This window comes from Drosophila kikkawai, chromosome 3L, assembly GCF_030179895.1.
Source record: "Drosophila kikkawai strain 14028-0561.14 chromosome 3L, DkikHiC1v2, whole genome shotgun sequence".
Lineage (NCBI taxonomy): Eukaryota > Metazoa > Arthropoda > Insecta > Diptera > Drosophilidae > Drosophila > Drosophila kikkawai.
In genome coordinates, this window is record NC_091730.1 from 12339591 (window position 1) to 12365310 (window position 25720).

General features: G+C 39.9%; 2 protein-coding genes across 8 annotated transcripts in view; one reads left to right on the plus strand and one right to left on the minus strand.

The window, feature by feature from the left end:
* Nucleotides 1-25720, minus strand: part of Sarm (sterile alpha and armadillo motif) — a 38022-nt gene that overhangs the window by 6286 nt on the left and 6016 nt on the right. For 3 of the 7 annotated variants that reach the window (XM_017161110.3, XM_070285593.1, XM_070285591.1), the window contains 3 exons: nt 10878-11165; nt 4750-5159; nt 3946-4336 (listed from right to left, as the gene is read on the minus strand). In XM_017161110.3, the coding sequence (XP_017016599.3) occupies nt 3946-4336; nt 4750-5159; nt 10878-11165 (1089 nt within the window). Of the gene's footprint in view, nt 1-606; nt 762-843; nt 1548-3945; nt 4337-4749; nt 5160-6505; nt 7177-10877; nt 11166-25720 lie in introns of those variants that run through there. The other 4 variants (XM_070285595.1, XM_070285594.1, XM_070285596.1 and 1 more) reach the window with 4 other exon arrangements.
* On the plus strand, nt 146-17068 carry LOC108070567 (dyslexia-associated protein KIAA0319). Its single transcript, XM_017161118.3, has 9 exons — nt 146-159; nt 12596-13434; nt 13594-14892; nt 14950-15081; nt 15138-15246; nt 15312-15502; nt 15562-16078; nt 16148-16315; nt 16381-17068. The coding sequence occupies exons 2-9, from the start codon at nt 12814-12816 to the stop codon at nt 16578-16580; spliced, it is 3237 nt and encodes a 1078-aa protein (XP_017016607.1). The 5' UTR covers nt 146-159; nt 12596-12813; the 3' UTR covers nt 16581-17068.

The window sequence follows — 25720 nt, forward strand, 5'->3', positions numbered from 1 at the left end:
AGCTTGTGACATGCTTAAATGTTATAGCTTTTGATGTACTCTATACAGTAATTCACTTGTAAAATATTTATTTCTAACTATAACAGATATTTATTAGTCATACTTTGAATATATTTGAAATATTAAGTATTATTTTAGACCTGTATACTTATAAAAAATGTAAGATACTTTTTTTTTTAAATATAAATAAATATAATAAAACAGAATTACTTATAAGAAGACAACAACGCAGCTTCAGATCTGTTATATCATCTGGTATATCGAAATATTATTTTAGCTTATTTGTGGTAAAATATGGCTCTTAAATACCCAAGTTTTTAAGCTGGGTAACTTTTATAAAACTGGTCTAAAATCCTAGAAAACCCAAAATTTTTTAATAAAAATTACACCAGGCTCAAACTTTTATATCAACAGATATATGAATAAATTCATTCAGAGGAAATAACTTTATAATACCATATTAATTGTGAAATAACAACCGTTTCAGATCTTCTATATAAAATGGAATATTGATATCTAAATTCAGGCCTATTCATCCCATAAGCTCCAGTGAATCACCAAGTCTTTAATCATTTTGTAAAGTAACGCCCCCTAGCCCTGTTGTACCTTGCTCTGCTCCACCTCAATGGGAATTTCGCGCACATTTTTCATATGATTGCTGTTGCAGTTGCTGTTACTGTTGTTGTGATTGGGTGTTGTAATTGCTGAGTGGTTGTTGTGATTGTTGTTGGGCGTAGGTGGTGGCTGTAGTGGTGGCAGTTGTTGCTGTTGTTGAGGAGGAGGTGGTGGCGACAGTGGACAGTTGCTAATTGGCTGTGGGGGCGGGTTAGAACTCTTACGTACTCTGGTGTGCGAACTAGAACTCGAAGAGGATTGCGACGACGACGACGAAGAGGAGGAGGAGGAACAGGCCGAGGATGCCGATGCCGCTCCAGACATTCTGGCAGCAGACGATGCCGTGGACATGGTAGTGGCTGCCGTAGAACCCGCCGCCGTCACCACCTGAATGGGCTGCGGTGGCGGAGAGAGCGGAGAGTTAATGCCGAAGCGATTCGGCGATGTGGTGGCCACCGGCGGCGGAGAGAGCGGCATCTCGACAATGGGGCTGGGAGAGCGGGTGGGCGTGAAGTCAGACTGGCCGCTCGAGCGGTAGATGCCCTTGCGGACGGGCCAAGGCGCCTGATGGGACATTGTTTCCTTAAAGACTCTCAGTAGAAGACGTTGACGCGACAGAGGCAGGTATTTCAATGCCAAAGTCGGAACGATTGCGATCACTCTATATTCGTGGTATATACAGAGACGTATGTTTCTGTTTCGTTCGCGTATTTTTTTCAGTCTTATGTACTTTGTATTTTATTTATTTTTTGAATTCACATAAAAATAGCGCACAAATTGGCTGCGTCGACGTCGCCGTCACTTTCTCTGTGTGTTTTGCTGATGTATTTGTTGCTGTGTATTCGTATCTGTTATATATTGTGTATATGTGTGTGTGTATGACACTGACCGACAAATAGAACTTGTAATATTTTACAGTTAAATGGTAATTAACAGGGCACTTGACACGACGAAACATGGGATGACCGAATCGAACGAACACTTGTTGCACTGCTTTGACTTTGGATGGAAAAGGGGAGGACTTAACGAAGGCATTGGTAGGAGGAGCTCACATAGCGGCGAAAGCGATAGGCCATCTGTCGTTAGGTTTTCGATTTTCCGTAGTTAAGCTATGTTTCGTTGGGTTCTCACGAGATTTATGGGGATCATTAATATCCAACTTTCGTTAAGTCAAGGAGTTTCGTTATGACTCTTTGTTCAAATATTTCTTTACTTATTCTTTTCGTATAATTTCACCACTGACTCTATTCAGTCTATGTGATTTTTCAGAATTTGAAGGTCAAAGGTGTTCCACTTTTGTAATCGTTGCACCTGCGACAATATTCGCTTTCGTAAACAAAAATCGAGGTACAATTGTTATGTATTTTAATTAGGAAGTGTTTGTCAATTTATTTGTATTTAGTTCGTTTCAGTCACAGACACACATCAGTTTCGACTATATGCAAATGATTATAATGTTCTCTATTCCATTCAATATTCTCAACTACATATATTTCGATGGCTGAAACGCTCGCGACGCTTGTCTATCTGCTACTGAGGTCCGCGTGTCGCTCTGAGGCATTTTATTCTAAAGAATTTCGAAAATAATACAACGAGAGCACACATAGGAAACAGACGAAAATTTCGGAGCGTAAAGTCGTGGGAAATAAATCAAAAAATGGTGAGAGGGGTTGGGGCTTGGGTGCTGGTTCTCCTCCGATCTTTCCCTGATCATTTCTCGGAAATGATTTTGGGGCTGTGCGTGCCGTTCCATGGGTTTCTGTGCAATTGACGCAAATGTCCTAAGACTATTCCGGATTGTTCGCCAATCCATAAAAATTGTATCAAAGTATTTTCATTGGATTTTTTATTATTGTTTAAACCCAAAAGCACTTGTTGGCTCCGCACATGGAGCGTGGCTGTCGGCCTAATTTTTTGGCACAGACCCAGGCACAAGCATCCATTTAAATTAATGCTCTCGTGCGAGATTTTATATGTATTTTCTAGGTCGGATTGAGTTTGGTATTTACTTAATAAGGGTTCTCTGTCTTTGATGGATGGGGATGATGATGTGTTGATGGAGAGGTTTATGGTGGGATCTTGAGAGTGGATTTTGGTATGGCCCAGTATAACAGTTTTTTAAGAGAAAATCACACAAAGTAGAAGTTGGGAAATAAAAACAATCTCCAGATTTTAAATCAATTAAGAAGATACCCAAAAGTAAGCCAAATATTTTATGTGCCAATGAATTTATCTTGTAAGCTGTTATACTTCAAGGGACACTTTTAGGCGCAATTTTAATGAATTTCAAATCTTCAGTTGGTTTCGTGAATAAAATTTCGTTTCAACTACCTAATAATGACTTTCTTTATGACCTTTTCCTAATTTCCCAAACGTATTCTACTGTATTTTTATCGTCCTTGACATTTACTGCGTATTTGCGGTTTCTATCCCCAGATATATGTCATCCGTCACCGTACAGCAATTAATGCTTATATACATATGCAAATCAACAAACGTGATGTAACGCAGACTGATTAGATTAAATCTGTCGGTGGAACTGCGGTCTTCCCCTATATCACATTTTCTGGGTTACCTGGGTAACAGGTGTAAAAGCAAACATTGAGAACATCGGGTGTACCTGAACTTTTCGAAACATTCCAATAGGCTTTTCCTTCTTCGACTTGCAGTAGTTACGGATGAATTTGCTGGGGCTCCCGAGGAGCAGGCACTTGTTAAGGAACATTTCACATTACTTTCGCGTCGAGGGCTGCCTAGTTTTTGGCGCCAGACAATCGATTTTCTTGAAAATATGCGTAAGCCGCCGAGCACTTTCACGACTTGACAACTTTCGCTTGTGGAGAATGTTCCTTGTGAACTGGACTGGAATTTGCTATTAACGCCTTGGCGCTGGTGTCCCTTATGCGACCTTAACATGCACGCGATGAACTCCCAACTGAAAGGAGTGGTCTGAATGGTCTAACAGTTAGCAAAAGCTCTCGAAATGGGGGTGGCTCCCCTTTGGGTTCGACCAACTGCCCTTTGTTTCACGTTCAACCCTGAGGGTAGCTTTTTTGCCAAAAAGCTTTGGCTTAGAGGACAGATTTCAGGGGCGTTGAGTTCAATGACAATTTGCAGGAGGTTATTAGCATTGATTTTAGGATGGGTTATGGCAAAGGGTAAACTGATTATCAGAGAAACTATAGATATTCAAGAGCCAAAATATACCATAAAAATTACTATAAAATCTCAAGGAATTTAAGAGCTACCCTTCTGCTACTTTGTAAATTTCTTAAATAAATTTCAACAATTTCAGAGATATATTTCCTTTTTGTTATTCCCCAAGCTCACCTTAAAAATAGCTGCATTCTCTTCCGTCTTGACTCCATCGACTTCCATTCGATTTCGCATCGCTGCCGAGCCCTTACTCTCCTTATAGTCTATATCTCCTGCCTGGAGGCGCTTCATCTCCGCCGAATTGCTGGTGGCCTGCTCGGAGCTGAAGCCATCGGTGACCACTTTGGTCTTGGACTCGGTCTTCATGCGCTTCTCCTGGAACTTGATCGTGTCGATCGTCTTGCTGGAACCGCTCAGCCCGCTGGCACTCAGCTGGGCGGCGGTTGGGTGGGTGAGGTCAAGCCCGCTGCCAAAGTGGTTGTGGGTGTGGCAGTCGTCGTCGTCGGGCAGGGTTACGATCACATTGCTGTCGTCGTCGTCCAGATTCTCAAACGAGGCCCGAAGTCTGGCAAAGAAAATAAAGAAACGTTAATTGAAGGTAAAGAAAAATCTAGCGACGAGGACATTGAGGTCAGGGCACTTTCAATTAGCATTTGCTTGCTAAAATATTTGAAATTCTGAATTAATTAAGCGTATTTAGAAGTCTGTCACTGCCAAAAATAAATGTAATAAGAATTTTTAGCCAAGATGAACGTCTTTTTCGTTTGAAGATGGTTGGCTTTTACAGAGGCTTCTCTACTTTTCACTTAAATTTCAATCTGAACTGTGACTAGAGAATTCCTACTCCATGTGTCACTATCAATCAGCAGAGCAGCCTATCTATGAAAGATGGTTACGTTGCAGAAAGCTAGATACTTTTTCGACGAGTCACCATTGATTGGTGGAATATTTTTTGCCTTCGTAGACACCCACACTTACTTTTTCTGCAGCTGGGTGATCTTGTCCTGACTGCTGAGACCCCTGAGATCGTCGATCGACGGATGGGCGGATGTGAGTTTGGGGGTTAGCCGACTCGTCGTCGTCTGGGCCATTGTGCTGGGCGCGGTGAGCGCTGATGGGGACGATGTGGTATTCGTGGATCCGGATCCCGCTCCACCTGCAATACGCTCGATGGCCAGGTCGTTGATTTCCGACATGGACTTTTGGATATTTGTGAGATCTCGCTTGACCGCCGCCGCTTTCATCTCCGCCGACGTGGACAGGGCCTGTGTGGTGGAGGAGCTGGAGGAGGACGACGATGAGGAGGAGGACGAGGAGGTTATGTGATGGTGCAGGCGCTGTGACTTTTTCTCCACCCGCGTCGTGGTGCTGCTGCTGCTATTGACGACCTGCAAGAAAAAAAAACAAGACAATTATAAAAGGTTGTCATATTTTCTTTTTTGGCTCAGACTCATCACGGGCGGAAAATGCGAAGAATGTGGACAATACACTTTTCCCCCGCATTCCGCAGTCTCTTTTCGTTTTTGTGCAAATACCGTATAGATATCTGTCCATATATACATATATATAAATATGCTTTACTGTCTGGCGCTATCTCAACTCGCATTTTATGGCCCGGGGCGCTTAGCGCGGTCTTTATAAATCAAATGAACCATTTGTTTTGGGATCGACAGTTGTGTTTTTTGGGGGGGAAGCCATATAATATTTGTCTTGCCCTGCCTTGCAAGGGAGCTTACCTCAAGAAAATAGATGGATGGATGGGTTGCTCTATCTAAATTCCTCAATTCTGATAATTAGCCAAATGCTTTATGGTTCAACCAGCTTGATTAAATTTATTTGCTTTAAAAGAGGTTTTTGGGTTTGGAAAGGCTGTTTTTACTTAATAAATTGTAGATCTTTGTTTCCAAACTTCTTACTAGCTCTTGGATTGTTTGATTCAAAGTCATTGACCCTAGGTCAGTAAACCTAACGATGCTCTCATCAAGCTTTAATTAGTTTCACGTCATTTTTTCTTTAAAATATATATATATGCATAATTTTTAATTATAATAAATTAGCTTTTGCCTTATAAAACATGTCTCGATCCACTCATAACTTTCTAGGAAAAACCCAAGCAATACAATTTTCTATTTATGGTTTATTTTTGCTGAAAAAATAAGCCAAAGCTCGCCGTCGTCGTAGCGTTTTTGACAAATGTTCGCGTATTACGAATCAAATCTAATTTTGGCCAGGTTTTCAGGCGTCTGCCAGAAGAAAAGGCAAAATAAGCGGCAGAAGAAGCAGAAGCCGCAAAAGTCAAACAAGTTGGGCTGATAGTATATATATATATATAAGTGGCCAAGTGTGTGGGCAGCGATCGGTTTTATAAGGCGTTCTTCTTCTGGTTAAGCAATAAAACATGTGCACATACATAAATCGCGAGCGATTTGAATGGGCGTTGCGCATACGACATGTTGGCCAAAGCCAAGGCAAAGGCATTTCGCACCCTCCCCCCCCGTCGTTCCGGTTGACATACACTTATCGGTACGGTAACACCTTCTAGTGCCCACTGATCAATAAATATTTTCCCTTACAAGTGCTCAGGGAGGTGAAGGAGCCTTCGTCGTCGTCGTCGTCGTCGTCGGCTGGACACGAAATCATAAGATTAGATATCGCCTGTTTCTTTTTTCCCCCCTCATTTCTGCGTCATTTACTAATTTATCACAATGATGTTTTGTATTCTATATAGACTAACCTTCTTCGATCTGAGACAGTTGAGAGTTGCCAATGGAACTTCTTGGAAAACTCGGCTGCTTTCAATTGAATTTCATATTACGTATACGCCTACGTTTTGATAAAGCACTTAACTCGGTCATATATAGTATAGACTTGCTATATATATATATAATCAGCTAGGGATGAGGGGCTTATCAGACACGGACACACACAGAGACACAAGACACGAATGCTTCCATCTAGATTTTACTTTTCTTTTAGCCCGCAATTTCCTATACTATTCACAGGACTTTTTCTTTTACTTTTACTTTTAATTTAACTGGTAAGCTTTTCCACTTTTCACTCACTGGGAACTGGACTTGTATTGTGTTACACTCTTTCGTTGTTTTTCTACTGACTTCGTCGGTCGTTTCTATTTATTTGTGCAATACTGATAACAAAGAGAGTTCGTTTAATTGTTCGTTAATAGGCAAAAAACCCACGATTCTTTGCTCATTGATTTCGTTCGGTACTCGTCGTTGCGGCGAGAGTTATTATTATAAAAGGTGATTTGTATTATTTCTTTTTCGACGGCACACACGCTAGCAGACTAGGAATACAGCAAATTATTTCCGCCTCGGCTGACTGTTTTTGCTATAGTATTTCTTGAATCTCTTAGCGCGTCGCTGGTTCGTTCGTTTCGTTAACTAAAATAAAAATGAGCGTTGAGCACGAAATTTCTAGCTTCGAAGGCGCAGCGTGGGAGCTTCAAAGCGGAGAGCTTTCAGCGCTGTCGCGTCGCTGTCGGCGTCACTTTAAAGTGCGATCGACAAGATACACTTGACGAAAGAGCTTCTGAAGCGATATAACAGCTTGTGAAGTATAAGGAAATATAAGGGTTACAGTACATTTGATTTTGTTTTAGAAAAATGCCATAATTAATGGGATTTTTAAGAGGTTTTAAGCAGAGTTTACAGGACTTTCTTGCCAGCTACTGGTAGTTTATAAATATGAGAAACTTAGCTACTAACGCTATAATTCCCAACTAGTTCTGGGATTGCAAAGAAAGAAATCATATTAAGATTGTTAAATCATAAGTTTTAATAATTTAAAGCTAATAATAGAGTCCATTCTAGAGATCTTTCTGTTTATCTTTGACTATTTCCATTTAAACTAGTATTCGCTGCATTTATAATTTATTTTTTCCAGTGTAAAAGAGAGATAGTGAGAGCAAAAACAAGAGACAGTCGAGCAGCTAAATGGCAACACATGGAGGTGTGCTGTCTGTGTGTGAAGAATTCTAGGAAATCAAATTGTAAATACAAGTCGGGGCGGCTCTCTCCCTCTCTGCCACAACTTTTGCAAGTGTTGCTCGTGTGTGTGGTGTATGTTTTTTCTTTACTTTTTGTTTGTAGCTGTGTTTCCCTTCGCTTAATCTTTAATTTATGCCGTGAATAATTTGCATTTCCATAATTCAGCTGCTAAGTCGGGCTGCGTTCACGTTTTTGTCTAAGCTTTTCAAGCTTTAGCTTCTCTAATTAACGAGTTCTCGGCCTGCGGTCGATTTGTGGTTTATTTTTGTTCGATTTTCAGATTCCAGCTCGTTGAGGATTGTCGAAGATTGTATCTCGTTCTGCTCATTTCAATTTGCGTTGTTTACTTTTCTGATTACCGAGGGGCCTTTTTTTTGTGAAGAGTGCGAGTGAGACGAGGAGCTTTGTTTTGTTTTCACTTAATATTTGAATAATAGGGTGTTAATCTATTCATAATTATTCAGCAAATTTACTTTGCTTTTATAATATTTTAATGATTATTGAAGATGCTGAGATATTTTGTTTAATCATTGAATATTAAGCGTGGTTTTTATTAGACCCGATCTGGACCTATTCACGCTCAGAATCAGTTTTAAATATTATTATAATTGCAATTAATATGAGTTTTAATTGCAGTTTTTATTGAATTAATTCTAATTATTTATTATTCATTCTTTTAAACTACATCTATCTGTGTAATAACCCATAAATGGATTAATAAATAAATATTAATGCGGTTTTTATAACTTAATCTGTTGATTATTTCATTCGATTTATATTCACTTTAACTAGTCAATGTTCAAGGGTTTAAACCAATAAATTGTGGCTATACTATCTACCTATGAAAATCACTTTATTTTCTTACACCTCGTCACTATATTCTTTTGGTTGCGTTTACCTCAACAATTTCTGCGAAAGTGAAATTCATATCGCTAAATTGGTTTGCTAACTCTATTAAAATAAAGCCTTTTTCACCAGAAAACCAAAATTGTCATCGCTTAACCGAATCATTGACAGAACGAATGAAAAAAAAAAACGAAAACCTGCGATTCGCCGAAGCAAAAGGTAATTTGTGATTTTTATTCCTCCGAACATGAATGAATATATATTTGTAGCTGCTGTATGGGTAGGTTATAGCTTTATGGGGTGAAAACTTGGACCACAAACGAGACTACAATCGCACAACCAGGATGTAAGCAGATAACGCGAAAATGATGAGCACACACAATCAAAGTCAGAAAAGCGAAGGTGGACGGAACCGGAGGCGGGCCGGAATCAGAGGCACCGGCGACGCCGCCGGCTGACGTAGAATTCGATGGCGGCGAAGTGTGCCGGCACTGCTGCCGGCAAGTGACTCAGCCTCCCCATTTAAAGCGAGTCAATAAGACGCGGCTAGAGGAAGAGGAAGACAGTGGCGAATGAGTCTACCCTGTATTTATTTGAGTTTATGGAGGGGATATTGGTTTTGGGATATAGTTTCATAGGAAAAAATATTTAATTATTATTTTAAAATTATTAAAATTTAAATTATAATCTTCAAGCCAGCCTTAACGCAATAAAGCTTAGGTTTTACATTAAGCCAAGTCGCTATAGCATACTTCTTAGGTGTTTACAAACTTTGGTTAACAGTAGAAGTTACTATATATATTTAAGGCTTTTCCTAATAAGTTACAGAGTATTAAAATATTCAAAACACTTAAAACTATCTCAATTTCTCACATGTTTAGGCAGAAGATCTCTGAACTTCAACAAACAACTGCGTCAGTGTATCAGTCTCCTAACTAGCTGGGGGAAAATGTGTCATAAACCTATTACAAAAGCAAATTACTTTTATGTGTACCTTGATTATGACCTGTCAAGTTCTAATTTAGTAAATTAAGAGGTTGGGGAAATTTTGGATCTGGTCAGAGGCTATTTTCAGCAAATGGTCAGCCTTTGGTCAGCCTGCCTATCAAAGCTACATATGTATGAGTAAATTGAAACAGATCAATGCTATTATCAAATCACAGACCATTTTTAAGAAACTAAAAAACTGACAACCAATGATGAACTTGCTGCCCCTCAAAATTGAATTCAAATGTCTCAGTTTCTATTTTTAGCAGACTCTTTGTTCGTCAGAAACACTTGATAAACTATCTGATTGACAACTTCCTTATCAAAATAGAAACGGGGAAAACTTCAAGATAAAAAACGTGTGTGCGAGGGCTATGCAAATTCCCGTGAAAACCCCAATTCGTATCTTATCTAAGTGAAAATCGTAAAAGGAGCATAAACAACTTGTTAACAGGTAATTAAGAAACGGCACGTTTTCTTTTGTATTCTCCGCTTTATATATTTGACTGAATTGTTCAGTGTTTCAGTGCTTATTTCGAATGCCAAACAATAAATAAATTTGTGATTAATAAAATCGATTTTGTTGTTATTGTCCTACAGCAGCCGCAATGTCGCCATCGAAGCTATAAAATTCCAAAAGGGGCAGGTGTAATCTTATCAAGGATAGAAGGGCGCTGCTGCTGCTGCAGCGTTCCTTTATCAAGTGTTAACCTCTATACTTATCGGTTTGCGGAGCAGTTCCAGTACCACCAGAAAGGTTGCCTCGATTAGGGGGTTCCTTACACCTTAAGTAATGCTTTAAAAATAGCGGCATTATGCCAGCTACGCCCGATTCCATACTGTTCAGTTACGATATCTGAACTGTGATGACCACAGCTGCGTCAGATTCTATTTTGTCTAATCGAGCACTTGAGTTCTCGTGGATTCGATTCCAAATCTTTGTTTTACTTTTTTTTGGCTATAATTTTCATTGAATAAATAAGTGTGGGTGATAAGGTACACGAGCAAATATTAGCAAATAACATTTAGATCATAACTTCTATTAAAAACAACTAAAAGATTCTTCTAAATAAAGTTATCTAATTGTTATCAAATTAGTTTAAATAACCTAGTTCATCTCTTCTACCTCAGACCTTACTCAATACTATATTCTTTAATGTACTATTACTGTACAGGATGTTTGCAGATACAGATATAAGTATGGTTTTTATCTAGATAAAACCTTTTTCTCTTAAGATATATATATATACTTTGATTCACTCTTACCTGCTGTGATGTGGATGTGGACTGGTGTGAGGTTTCCTTAAGACTACTGCATGAACTGGAGCTGGTGTTGATTTGCCTGCCATTTGCTGTGGTGGTGGCCACCACACCGGCTCCGCCACCACCACCCACAGCCACTGCAGAACCATTCAAGGTCGTTGGCGTGACTGTTGTGGTGCTGCCACCACCCCCAATGGGCTGTGGCGATCCATTCTTCTTGTGGAAACTCTCGATTAGCGATGATGCCGGACTCAGCACACCGCTGGGCGAACTATCCGAGAAGTCTGTCATCTGAGGGGAAAAACAGGGGAAAAAGGGGTATTCATGAGAAGTGTGAAAAACCGCTTTGAAATGCAAGCTTATCAGTGAAAATAGCTGAGAAACAATTTCCTTATATGGTAATGAGTAACCTATAGATATATGCATGAGTTGGAGTCAGCACTTAGCTCTCTCTGAGATTCCAGAGAAAAAAATCTCTATGATAAGTGACAAACAAATAGAAAATGTGAATTCCCCACAATTAAGTATTTGCGGAATGAAGTATTCAAAACTCTTGTTCATATGCTAAGCACGTGCCATTCAATAAGATTTATTGATTGCATTTATTCATGGGCCATAAATAGGGGAATTGTTCAAAGCAAAAACCATGTTTCTACAACTTAATTAAATTTATTTTTAGTATAAAAAATATATATAAATTGAATAAATTAAGAATTCAAATAGAAGAATTTTATATATTAAGTATATTCCTCCTCCCCTATAGTTTCCCTATAGAGACTCTCCCTAACTTTCAGTCAGTAATCAATATATTGTTTACGCTTTTACCACTTTTTTTTTGTGGGCCAGTTAATGCATCAGCTTTAGGTATTATTGGCGGCGGCTGGCCATAAAAAACGCGTCAACAAGGCCGTGAAAATGATATGGGGGAGATAAATAGACTTCTAGGCGGATTTTCGGGGGGCCCAACAACAAACGGAACAGCCGACTCCCCAGGCTCAGCATAGATTCAGCGTTTCGATTCGCCCGATTCGCATTGATTTATATTCTTTGTCTTGCCTTTGCGTGTTGAGCAATTAAAAATTTGCATAAATACAATGCAGTGATTTATACCCACTCGCTGGAAACGTAATTAATTTTTCTGCAATACGATTTGTGAAATTCGATTTGGCGCGTGGGTCGTGTGTTTATTACTATTTAAATCAGTCAATATGGCTGATGATGGGGTGTGTGTGGGCAGGATCACAGACAATGTATGGTAAATGCTACAGTGGGGGTCAAAAAAATAACAATAATAATGACTAAACAGCATATTAGTATTCTGAATTAGTCGAACTACTAATTAATAAATTATTCAAAATCTTAAATATTTAATATAATTTTTTATTTGTCATTTATACACTGTTTGTTTTGTTGCTAGGATAAATATTTCAAGATATTTCATTACAGGTAAAAAGTTAATTTAAATTTCTGATTTAAAGAGTTAAAAATTTAAATTCCCATAAATATGTAATATCTATTATTTTCCCCTAATTGTACTAAATATATATTTATTGTAATCAATATTTTGGCAAATTATTCAAGTTTGATTTTTGGAGAAAAAGAAAGGCAAAAACCCATAGACCGTTACCAAGCAACCGTCAACACAGAGAGCTTTTCCGCCAAGCTTTTTCTATGGTTTTCTCTAGCTTCCATATCTAACGTTAACCTTCCGCCTCCTCCAGCACTGGAAACACCCACTTACAACACTGGTAACTGCGCAGTGGAGACCTGCCAGGGCTGCGGCAATAAATCAGCTGTAAGCTGGAGTAATTGCTCACTTTTTTTGTTGTGGAAGAGAAAAAATCGCAGCTCTTGGCGTTATCTTTTGTTTGCCCAGTTACAAACACTCCAGCAGCAGGAGAAGTGTACAAAAGTGGAAGCAGAAACTCCGCATTTAACGATGGAGCGAGTGTGGACTCTGGGCTGCTGCCTTTTGCTGGCCGCTGGCTCGATGGCGTCAGCATATGCCGACGTCACGACGCAAAACGGCATGTTGGGCAGCAAGAAAACGCACAAAGAAACCTCGTCAGCGGACAGCTCCTCGGTGGCAGCGACTGGAGGTCTTTCCAGCACCGGCGTCTGCTCCCGGATGCTACGCCACGTCTTCGAAAACGCAACGCCGCGAGACGAGCAGCAGGCGGGTGTCTTTGAGGAGTACAAGCCACAGCCGGACTCGGTGGAACCACTGGAAGAGGAGGCCTATCTTTGGAACTGCCTGCAGGCCTGCTGCGAGAAGCCCAGGAACGTGACCACCGGCTCCTGCAATGTGGTGCTGGTCTTCAAGGGCAAGTGCTACCACATCCGATGCCAGAGCAACGAGGCCTGCCTGCCCAAACAGCGTGTACGACTGCCCAACGAGAAGGTGCAAATGGTATTGGTCAATCCCGTGGGCGAGGCCACCTGGCCGCAGCTCCTCAAGGCAGAGGCGGCCAAGCAGAATGCCGAGATTCTGCCCTACGACGAGGCGGCCCTGAATTTCTGGAAGCAGCCACGACGATTGGGTTACTTGGCACGCAATCAGGTGGGTTTTCTTCGCGTAAAAAAGAAATATAAGCATATCTAGATTGGGTCACATATCGACCAAACTTCATTTTGGGAGGGGGAAACAAGACACCTAAAAAATGATTAATGCTCCCTTAAAATATATGAAATATTACTATCCAAAACCTCATCCTTTAAGGAAACCCCCGTTTACGAGGATGACGACTTCCCTTTGGCCGACAAGCGAATGAACCAATTGATCCTCCAACCGGATGAAAATGATGTCCTGGCCAATGAAGAGCTCAACTACTACGATCAGAATGCCAAGTTCACCGCCTGCGATCTGGAGACACCTTGTCCGCCGCCTCAGCAATGTGTGCCCCTCCAGCCAAATGCAGTGAGGGGAGTGTGCACCTGTCCCAATGGTTTCATTTGGAACAAGCAACGCAAGTGCGTGATGGCCGCTATTCCCTATAGCTCCTATCTGACCAGCAGCAATGAGGCAGTGCAGCAGGATGCAGTGGCAGCGGCAGCCAGCGAGAACAGCTCTCCCGAGATAGCTGCTGCACCCGCAAAAACCGAGCAAAACAAGGATATTGTGGTCTCCGTGATGTCCAAGGAGGTTCGACTGCCCGAGCAGGAGGTGACACTCGCCGCCTTCACGGTTCCCGATGAACAGACCAGCGATACGAAGTACAAATACCTGTGGACTCTTATATCTCAGCCCAAGGGACCCATGAATGGCACCATCTCCGACCAGAGCAAGTCCAAGGTGAAGCTATCGAATCTCTCCGAGGGACTGTACACCTTTAAGGTGACCGTAACCGGAGACAATGGAACCTTTGGCGAGGCCACAGCAAATGTGACAGTGCTGCCGGAAAACCGAATCAACCAGCCGCCGCAGGTTATCATCTCCCCGAGGGAGCAGATCATCCGACAGCCCACCACAAATGCCATATTGGATGGCAGCACCAGCACAGACGACGACAAGATCACCAACTGGCACTGGGAGGTGATCTCGGGTCCGATTGGCTATCAGCCAGTCTTACCGGAGGTGAACACTCTTCAGCTAGACCTCACCTCTCCGGGCAACTACACCTTCAAGCTCACCGTGACCGACTCCAATAATATCACCAACTCCACCACAGCCACGATAGCAGTCCTCAAGGAAACCGACTATGCTCCGGTGGCCAATGCCGGGGATGCTGTGATCTTGTATCTGCCAAACAATAATGTCACCTTGAATGGAACTGCCAGCTCGGATGATCACGAGATTGTGGCCTGGGAGTGGACCAAGGATGCCAGCGATGAGGCCAAGGCTGTGGATATGCAAAACACGAGAACTCCTTACGTTCAACTGTCCAATTTGGAGGAGGGCATGTACACCTTTGTGCTAAAGGTTACCGATGGCAGTGGGCAGTCCAGCACGGCCAAGGTGCATGTGTTCGTGAAGCCGCCAACAAATTCGCCGCCAATTGCCGAGGCAGGCACAAACACAGTGAGTTAAGGGTGGTGTTAGTTCTGGATGAGATTAATATTAAATATTCCCTTGTAGACCACCAGTTTGCCCATCAATTGGGTGCTTCTCAATGGCTCAGAGTCCAAGGATGACATTGGTATCAAGAGCTATCAGTGGAGGCAGCTAAGCGGACCCAATAATGCAGTCATTCTGATGTCTAACTCATCTGTAAGTGAGCTCTCAAATATTGTTTTTCCTTCTATACATTCTTCGCTTTTCCACAGATCGCCAATGCCACCTCCCTGACTTTGGGTCTCTATGAATTCGAGTTGAGTGTAGCTGATGAGAACAACAACACGGCCACAGACACCACTTGGGTGAAGATTGTGCAGGGTAAGGCAGAAACCACATTACTTTCTTTCCAAAATACTTAATAAATATATTATTTTACCAACCAGAACGCAATGCCCCTCCCGTGGCCAATGCTGGCGGAGATCATAGCATTACCTTGCCCGCTACAGCCATCTATTTCAATGGCTCCAAGTCCTGGGATGACCTGGCAGTGGTCAAGTACATTTGGACACGCGAGGACAACAGCTTGGCAGCCGGTGTTGTGGTGGCAGACACAGACAAGCAACCCGTGATGATTGTAAGTTGAAAGTTAAACTTAAACCCACTGATATTAACCTGGTTTACTCTTATCTTTAGCTAACAAACCTAGTCCAAGGACGCTATGTCTTCAAGCTCACAGTGAGCGATGATCAGGGCCTGACTAGCTCGGATACTGTGAGCGTCAACGTCCACCCTGATCCCTTGTTGATTCATTTGGTGCAAATGACCCTTCCCATGGGCGTATCAGTGCTCTCCCAATCCGAGCTGGATTCGGTGGTTCAGAAACTGCAACTATTGCTGGGCGATGAGAACAAAATCCAGGTCAGAGAGCTCAAGTACGATTTGCACACGGATGCGGCGGTTCTGGTGTTTTATGTGAACGATGGCCAGGGAAAGCCTTTGAATGGCCTGCATGTGGAGCGACAGTTGAGGGCTCAACTCCAGAAGGATGCCTCCATATTGGGAGCCTTATTTGTGGATATTCGCACCACAGTTTGCCAGAACGATTGCTCTGGGCATGGCAACTGCAATCCCACAACGAGAGCCTGTATTTGTGAAGCATTTTGGATGCCCTCGGCGGGTTACTTCTTTAGCAATCAAGAGGCCAATTGTGGTAAGTAAACTAGAGAGCCTTTTTATGTGGCAAATAGCTGAGTGTTTAATATTTATTGTTACCCTTCAGATTGGTCCATTTTGTACGTGTTTGTGGGCGTAATTGTGGGCTGTCTGCTCCTGTCAGGAGTATTTTGGGGCATTGCCTGCGCTTGCAGGCAGTCAAAGAAGCCGCGTCTTCGCCAGAAAGTGCAAAAGTATGCCTTGATAGGCAACCAGGATGAAGAGGCAGCCAGTTGTAAGTCCCTTACCAGTAAAAGTTGTATCTGTAGATAAGCTAAAAACATTTGTTTCCCTTTACAGATTCGCGCAACACTTCCTTGACCGAATCGGAGACGGATTCCGATGTCCTGTTCGAGACACGCACAAAGTCCAATGGCGGACTGGGCAAGCACAGGTCGCACAATCACAACGGAGGAAGCAGTGGTGGCAGTGGCGGCTCCTCTGGTCGCGATGGCCACAAGTTGATGGCTCAAAAGCTGGGCCGCAAGATCAAGGCATAAACTTAAGCAAAACGAATATATGTGTGTGTTAGTCGATCTACTAAACACGGGGGTGGCAACACATAAATCGCTGTGGATTTCGAAAGGAACTTGATTTGGAATCCTTAGCCTTTTCTGTGCCACCCCTGGGACAGTGTGCGTGTGTGATATCTATTTGTATTTTCTATATATATATATTTACTCGGAGATCTTTTGTACTTTCTGCATACTTGTATGTACACGTGAAGTTATAATGTTCCTTTATGTGCAATTATTGTTACTTAATGATCTTTACTTTGTATTAAGAGCAACTTGTTTGTATTATTTAAGCTGCTGCTGCTGTGCAACACAAACTATTATTTTATGTTTACTTTTAATCCGCTTTTACCTCGATACTTTTTTATGTTCATGTACATATATATGTAGAGATAGCTGTTCACAATCAAATGTAACTGACATGTAACTGCTTAAAAGTGCATTATGCCCCGCATTAAACGAAAACCCATTAGATGAAATGTACTCTGTTTCGATTGGGAGGGGGAAAAGGCTGTGGAAATCAATTTAAGCATCATTTGGAGAGCCTATAACTCAAGTTGATCAGTCATTTATCACATTCGGCACACTCTTTCGCCTGATTTGTATGCAGAGGCCATCTCAGTCAAGCGAGATGGAGGAGTATGCTCAATGCATGCGAAAATACATCTTCCTTTGACGACTACGGTTTGACGGGTTCTGCTGCTGCCGACGATGTTTACACGACTCTTGTTGACTTATCACAGATTTGCTGTATTTTCTGGCAGCTTCTTTAGCCCACAGCAGTTTTAATCCAAACATTGACGCATTTCAGCCCACACAAAACGTCGCCAAACTAGGTTCACAGGCGGAACTCTTGCCAATTTTTACACAAAGAGAAATAAAGGTAACATCTTAAGAAAATTATAGTATTTTAAACACTTATCTTATCGAATCAGCATAAAATTGTCACATGCTGATAAGAGAAATATGCAAAAAATATAATTTTGATAGGTTTAAAAAAATCATTTTGATAAAATATCAAATTGACAAGTCCTCAGATTAAAGCGTCTGGCTTTGTTAATACTTTTTTATAAATTGTCTAAAGAGCTTAAGTTTCTCTAAAAATGAAAGTGTGAGAAAAAAAGCATGTGATTAATATTCAAAATAGAAAAATAATAAAATATTATTGACAAGGGCAATCTTTCATTTTTTAAACTTGGCAATTACATAATAAAATCAAAAAAACACCTAGAAAAATACAAAAAATTTTAAAAGAAACTCAATTTTTGATTTCGTTATATTTTCATTTAAATTATTAAGTTTTTATATTATTTCTTTCTGTGTAACAAGCAGCCAAACCGTGTGTGTTACGTTTTTTGGCGAAATATCTTTAAGAGCGCCGCGTTGATTCGCTGATTCAGTCTGAGCCAGGGGCTTAAGTATTTGCGTGCTTGTTATTGATTTTAGCCGGATTTGGCCGGCTTGGTTTGGTCGTGGTCCTGACCCCCGTCCTCCTTCACCGCCTCCACCCCCCTTTGACTGTCACGCGCGACCCATTTTTCACAGCTGGGAGCGGCCGAAACACGCGATTTTCCCATATCCCCCCAACAAAACCCAAAGCCAAGTATCCATGTGGCGCCTACACAGCCTGTCGCCTGCCACATGTCATGACCACTGTACGGCTGTCCTTTGGCTGTAATTACCCCAAACCTGTGCCGACCTTAGAGGGTTTTGCATGCCCCAAAACAAAGAGAAACCGAAGGTGAGGAAGGTTCTTGAACTCTTGTCCAAAAAACATGGAGGAGGGGCACCCCACACCCCACACCCCACACTCAATGGCTTTTCGCTTTTCTTGGTATTTAAAGCCCGCTTAATTGTTTATTTTCCCCTCATAAGTCTCAATTAAACACATTCAATGGCCACTTCCACGAACACTTCACAAATTATGATTTTTTAATTTCCAATGGCCAACTAATTTGCATGATCTCCTCCGATCTGAGATCTCGCAGCTGCTGCTGGCGTTGACAGTTTACAGCTGTCGTCGGAGTTGGACAATAACAATCACATCTGTGGAGATTCCCCCTCATCACCCAACCTTAGAGCAGGTGGCTACTGGTATTATCATTATTTTTGTCATTTGTCAAATCATCCAAAATGAAAAAAAGAAACGATTTTTTCGCTGTTTGTTTTGTTTTTAGAGGTGAATTCCTCTGTCGCTTTGAGTTATGGCCATTTTGCATAAATTAAGTGATGGCTTTATTTTGTTTAAAATTATTATTAAAACGAAAACGAAGAAGATATTTCACATAATGGAATTCTGACAGGGAGATTGATTTATGTGGTACGAATAAGAGAGAATATACTATGTGAAATTGTTCTTGAAATTAATCTAAGCGAATTAAAGGTTTATTAATTAATGGCATTAAATGTAAACATTAAGTATAAATAACTTTAAGTTCAATTAAATTCAATGAAAGAATTTTAAAGTATTAAAATCCCATTCAAAATTCCTTTACAAATATTTTTCGATTAATTTTACGACAGCTTATTATTTTATTAGCTCATAAAAAATGTAATAATTATACTCAAGGGTATTCCCAAGTCGTCGTAATTTGTTGACACTTTAAAGCTCTCAAGTCATATTTTATCTTAAATTTTAAACTTGATGATTAACAAGAGTTTTATTGATTTATCAACGCATTATTTTTGAGGACTACTCACAAATTCCAACACTAAAACCCTTTCAAGGTTAGTGGTTTTCTTTTTGTGTGGATTTGCATTCGTTCGGTTATTTCATTAAAAAGTTATAAAACTTTATCAATTAACATACGACCGAAATAGGGGAGGCAAAACAGAAAACAGAACCCGTAATAGACTGGCTTTTATGTTCCTTTTTGTTTGATTTTTATGTGATTTAAATGAACACCACATTTAAAATTGTCTCCTTGGGTGCGACGGGGGGCAGGTGAGGGTGGGCGGGGAAGAACAACATTTTTGCAAGAATTGTTGATAGAAGAACAAAGTGAGAGAAGGGGGGATCACAACAAAAAATTGGCACACGAGGCAACGGTTGAGTGATTTTTAATGTATTCGTGACAATAATTTTTGGGCGCTGCTGATAGGGGGATAGGGGCAGGGTTGCGGGTGGCAGCAACACCATAAAATGCTTTGTCTTGTCTGCTTTATTTGCGTTTTATTATTGTTTAATTAGTCCCTGGCATTCATCTATGAATGCCAAACTTTGTTTGTGTTTGCTGGCAACAGTAGTGGCAGTTGCTGCAAAAGCCACACCCCCTTTTCAACCTCCCGCTTTTCCGCACACAGTACAAAATATTGAGACGAGATTAAAGGTCAACTTGATGGTATTTGCTGGGAGAATACAGCATCAAAATAATGCTTTTATAATTATTATATATGATCTCTTTATAATGGGATCTTTAATATCATTTAATAATCTTTTTTAATATAAAATGATCGTTGATTCAGTTAAATTTATTAATTATTGGTATATCCTAGCATAAAACCATAAAAATATTCAAGTCTGATCGGTAGCGAAGGCGGAAGATGAGTTTTCCTTGTTTTATCAAAAGGATAAGTTAATTAAACAAAAGGATAAGATAATTATAATGTTCTTCTGTAAGATCAAATTTTGATCATTCAAATTTAAAATTACATTTTTTAATTTCCAACATTTTTTCTCAGTACATTCTCCTTAATCCCCAAAACAAACACTCACTGAGGCTTTCCTTGCTCATGAAGCAAGTTTATTGTTCTAGGGCGGCAAAATTCAAATGCGAAATGAAAACAGGAAAAAAAACGAACAGAGAAAAGGGAAAGAATTGCAAAAAACAATAATAAATGTATATATAGTACACTTGTAAAGCAAAGATCTAGTGTGGGCAGAGTGACATCTCGAGGAAGAGGAGACAACAAGTACTGAGACTGTTCCCCAGAATGGGATTCAGGTCGTAGGTTGAGGCCGTCGTGTGGGCGCAAAGGCGATAAACAAGCTGAAAGTGCAAACAGTGAGTGCAAAAAAATTGATAAATGCTCCCTTCGTATAGTAAACTAAAGGGATAAGTGAAATGTAATAAAAAGAGTTCATAAAATTGGTAAAAAATGTACAAATTGTTGCCTTTTTAAAAAGATATTTCCTCATTTATTGATTTTCAATACTGAAGGTGTAGTCAAGTCTTTTAAAACAGCAATTTATAAACTCGTTACAAACATGAAAAAACTAGGCCCAAAGTCAGGTGTTTAACAAACTCTACAAAGCCTTTAAGGTCGTCGGTGGCTCTTCAAAAAACTATTAAGTATTAACTAGTAATGGCTACAACATAAACACGACCTTTTTATGAATGGGGGGGAACTGCCATAAATCAAGTTCTGCTAATAGCTTGAAACACCTTTTGTAGTATACTTGCAGCACTCACTGTCTTTTCGCGGGGTGCACTTACTTTGTGCCAACTTTTTAGTAATTCAATTTTTGCACTTTCCTCCGCGTCTGAGTCTTAGCTTTCAGGCAATAATTTGTAGCCGATGCACCTGTACCGCACACCTGTGCACCTGCCAAATGGGCGACGAGCAATGCAATTTGAGTACTCAAAGGCAGTAGCAAATTGAATGAAAATAAAGCGGGAGAATATTTACGATGACAAGCAGCCAGCGGTATTTCCGCTCCGCCAACCAACTTGCTTTTCTATTCAAATTGCAATAGATAATGCAATATTCGCTGAGCCAAGGAAAATCGTCTGTCAAAAGGCGGCACAGCCAGCGGAAAATCGCACAAGTTCAAGGTTAGTGCCCAATGCCATTGTCGAGATTTTCAGTGATTGTATCTCAGCATTTGTTTCTGTTCTCGTTTTGGGGCACCACAAGAATTGCAACTGCAGCTGTTGCTGCGGCACAGGGACTGGCAATTAGTATCGTCTGCAATTTGTCTCATTAGCTAAAGATTAATCTAATGCACTCGAATTTGACGTTACATTTAGCCAACTGCGTGGGTGTGCGACTCACCTGAGAGCACTGCCAAAAGTTAAAACGAGAGGAATGAAAGCAAGAGATATGGGATTAACATAGAACATAAGGTTTTGATTTTATCGTTTTATAACAACGTATAAACCAGGGACAACGCTAAGCAGCTTAAGCATATTTTATTTAATTTTAAATATTTTTAAATATAACATATTATAAATAGTAAAATCAATAAGCTTTCGTTTTTTTAATTGCTGAGATATTGGACACATTTATCGTAGCTTTAAAATGTGACTTACTCTTCTCTGATCCCGTTACTAGTTTTTATATATTATTATTTTTCTTTTATTTATTGATTAAGTTATTCACCGACAATCTCTGACAATTTAATCGTAACCACAAGCTGAGTCAAGTTAGTTGTGAATAATATTTTAAAGTGTAATTTCACCATTGCATGAAATTGCAAATTCCCTTTGTGACTAAATTCTAATAAATCTCAGAGCTAGGCTTAAAGATAAGAATTCAATTAAAGGTCAAGATGGGGTGAATGTATTTCCGTTCAAACTAAAAGATATCCTTTTCCTAAGCAACAATTAATTAAATTTTTCTCAGAATCAAGAACCAATAAAACCCTGAATTTCCCCCCGAAAGAAACCAAATTTCTTAAACAACTCCAAGAGCAAGGGTTGTTTTTAAGCAAGACGCCATTCTATTCCCCTCTTTTCTTACTCGAACCTAATGACGCATTTTTGAAATGGAATTCATTGTAACAAAGTCGGGATGTTACATTTTCGGGTGTGTGGGCCGGGTCGTCGGGTCAGATTGCAATCCCTGCAATGTGGGGTTTGGGTGAGGGAGTGTTTTCCTTTTCGCCACCACTTTTTGATTGCCCGATTGCGTGGGCCGGGCCAATGTCTTTGGGACACAAGTTTGTCGCGCGCGCTCGCGATTCGATAACAATTGCTGGCGTTGCTGGCTGAGATAAGCCATAAATAAACGGCGAAACCAGAAAACATTTCACCAACATACTCAACTCATATCTATGTAAGACAGCGTACAAAAACAGAATCAAAACTGGTTTCGCAGATTCTTTTCACCTGGGCAAACTGCCAGCCAATCTGGGCAATCTCTCAGGTGAGCGAGTGAGTGCGAAGACCAGGTAAAAGTGCCAAATTGTACGAGTTAATGGGCTCTGTCTCTATAAGTAGTGCAATCGGAAAGCATAATCGAGGCAATCGACCATGAAAACCGAGCAGAACGGCAACTACGCAAAACTATCTATAAGATACATTATCCATTACCTATCTCCGGGTGGATGGAAGGGGTTGTATAATATAGCAGGGCGGTTTGTGTACCCCTAATATAAACAATAACACGTTTTTTATGTCTTTTCAGCGGAATAGTTTCCAACAGAATTTCCTGTTGCTAAAATCTATGTTTGTGTGGGAAATATTAGCAATATTTGTGTTGAACATCCCGTGTGGATAAAAGTTTACAATTTTGTAGATAAAATGTATTTAAAATAGCTTCTAAAGGGGTGAAATATTTACTTTTAAAGACTATAAAAAAGATGTTTCTTCATTATACAATTTTAATATAAAAGTTATAGTTTTATTTCTTTTATATTTTCCCTCTCCTTTTAAATCTTAAAAATTCTAAATAGATTATATCTTCGATACTTGCTTTGCTTTTAAGATATCACAAATTATTGTAACTTTATAAATTTATTTTTTTTTTTTAATTTTTTTATTACATTTTCACCGGTTTCCAGAAAAGGTTTACCTTTTATTTTCACTTTACAAGATCAACATGTTCACACTTCACTAGCATTCTTACAGATCTTAATCGATCTTCTTATATATATTTCAGTAGCGTTTTCACATTAGCCGTATAATAAAATAATCGTTATTATTTTTTTATTGTGATTTATTAGTGTGCCTGCGATTTTATTTAGTATATGTATAGCCCGCACTCGAGTGTTGCGATTTGATTTCAGCTTTTGCACGCGCGACAGCGACGAACACAACTGAGTTATGAAAACTGAATGAAAAGCACAAAAGCAGGGCAAAAGTAAACTTGTTTGCCGCCTCGCCGCCACCCCAAACAAAAGAGCGAGTGGGAGAGGAAGAGAAACAGAACAGAATGAGAGAGAGAGGGAAGGCTTTTGGGGGGCTTTTAAATTTAACAACACTGGTTGCTCTCTGCAATGGCATTGCCAGCTGCTCAAAAAAAGCTCTTTTGAAACTTGTTGCTCTTGTTATTGTTTACAAAATCTCCCTCTCTGTCTCTCTAATTCCCTAAAAAACATTTATTGCTGTGAGAGAAGTAAAAAACATGTGTGGAAAATAAGTAAAACACAGAATAATTAATTACTTATTTCCCAGTTTGTTTATAAAGATCGGGCTTCTCTTTCACACTCCCTGCTCGATTTCTTTCACGCCCGCACGACCGTTGCAAATTTGAATTAAAGCTTCTCCCTTATGATCTCCTAATTGAGTTGAGCCGCAGTTTAAGTGGACCGTGTGAGATCTACACGAAGGCGCCTCCGGTCTCTGGGGGTTTTCCCCAACCAAACATCTACGGAAAATCATCTTAATTGAATTCATTCATAAATTACATCTTTGAACTGGTCCAACCAGACGTTTTATCTGGGAAAAACATCTACGAAATTGGTGCCATAAGTCAGCAAATTAAATGAAAGGCTATTTGGTAAATGGTTTTTATTGATGTGGTGTTTCGCTTGGGCTAAAAATATTCTGAATCACTGGGCAATTGCTTTTCAAATGGATGTAAACAAAAAATTAAATCCAGAGATTAATCTATTTGCAGGGAAACCCTAATAAATTTGTGGTTTTAATAGACTTGTAAATAAGAAATTTATTAGCGAGAATTGGAGAATACATTTGAAGTTCTATTAAACCCTATCCTTTTCTTTTTTGATTCCAATATCATTTCATCTTATTAAAAATTTTTATTTGTTCCTTTAGATATTCTTAAAAAGTAAAAACCACTTTCCTAAGGTTAAAACACTTAGATCAAATAAATTAAAATTTAGTTACTCCCACTGATTGCTTTTAGTCCTACAAACAAATGAAAAGGGGGCCCAAAAGTATCTTAACATTGGCCCTGTTTTTCCCCCCAAAATAAGAAATGGTTGGGGGGCAAAAAGTAAATCCCCAGATCCCAGGGCAGGGTCTCCTGCTCCAACCGTCCGTTCATCCGTTCATCTGTCCGTTGATCTGTCCGTGCTGTCCGTTCCCCCAATTGACGTCAACGGCGCCGCCGACAGTCAGTGAGGCAGGCCGAAAGAGGCACGTACTGGAAATCAAATTATGTAGTTTTTCTACATTATATAGACAAAGTCGACGGCTCGCCGCGGCAACAGGCAATGGAAAACAGAATACAGAAATAAAACATTCGGCTCCACTTTGGAACGAGACCAAAAACAAAACAACAAAAATCCCAGCAAATGCGCACAACAAAGATCCAGATACAACTAAATATATATACTTTTCGAGAACAAAATCGAAATCCTAGGGCAATCTAAGAGGGTTCCAGTTTTTCCTTGGGCCAGGTCGAGAGTGCAAATCGGCAGATGGTGCTTGCTTCGATCTGTATAGATATAGATGTATCTTAAGTGGGCTGGAATGGGGGGTCCACCCTATTTATAATGAACGATTGGAAACTGCAGTTAACGCATTTCCAGTCGACGCATTTGGCTCTCAATAAACAAAAGTCGCATGAAATTAATTATAAACAAATAGACACGATTTCGTTTCGATTTATGTGCCGATCCTATAGATACAAATAGTGCTTTTTATAGAACCCTAAAACACCTCATTTTATAAGATTATAATATCTATTATATTGTGATATTTTGTTTAGCGATCTCAGTTTGTTTTATAAATATTTTAGCTAGCTCAAAGTGTAGTCAGCTTGAAACTCGACTATAAATAGATATCTTCTAAAACATAGAATAACAACATATATATTACATAAATCCTTTTCAGACAATACAAAATTTATAACTTACAAAGTCCAAAATATATATTAATTTCACAGAATTCCAATTGAAAATTGTAAATAAACCAGTAAAGCAATTTCCTTATCAAAAGAAACGTGGTTATAACTTTGAAATACTTTATTACTATTTCATTATTATTCCATATTTA

What these genes read in the sequence shown, in the direction of transcription:
- LOC108070567 (XM_017161118.3), top strand. Translation starts at nt 12,814, where the DNA reads ATGGAGCGAGTGTGGACTCTGGGCTGCTGCCTTTTGCTGGCCGCTGGC. An exon ending in TTGGGTGAAGATTGTGCAGG is followed by an intron (nt 15,247 to 15,311) that starts GTAAGGCAGAAA and finishes TTTACCAACCAG; the next exon opens with AACGCAATGCCCCTCCCGTG. An exon ending in CAATCAAGAGGCCAATTGTG is followed by an intron (nt 16,079 to 16,147) that starts GTAAGTAAACTA and finishes GTTACCCTTCAG; the next exon opens with ATTGGTCCATTTTGTACGTG.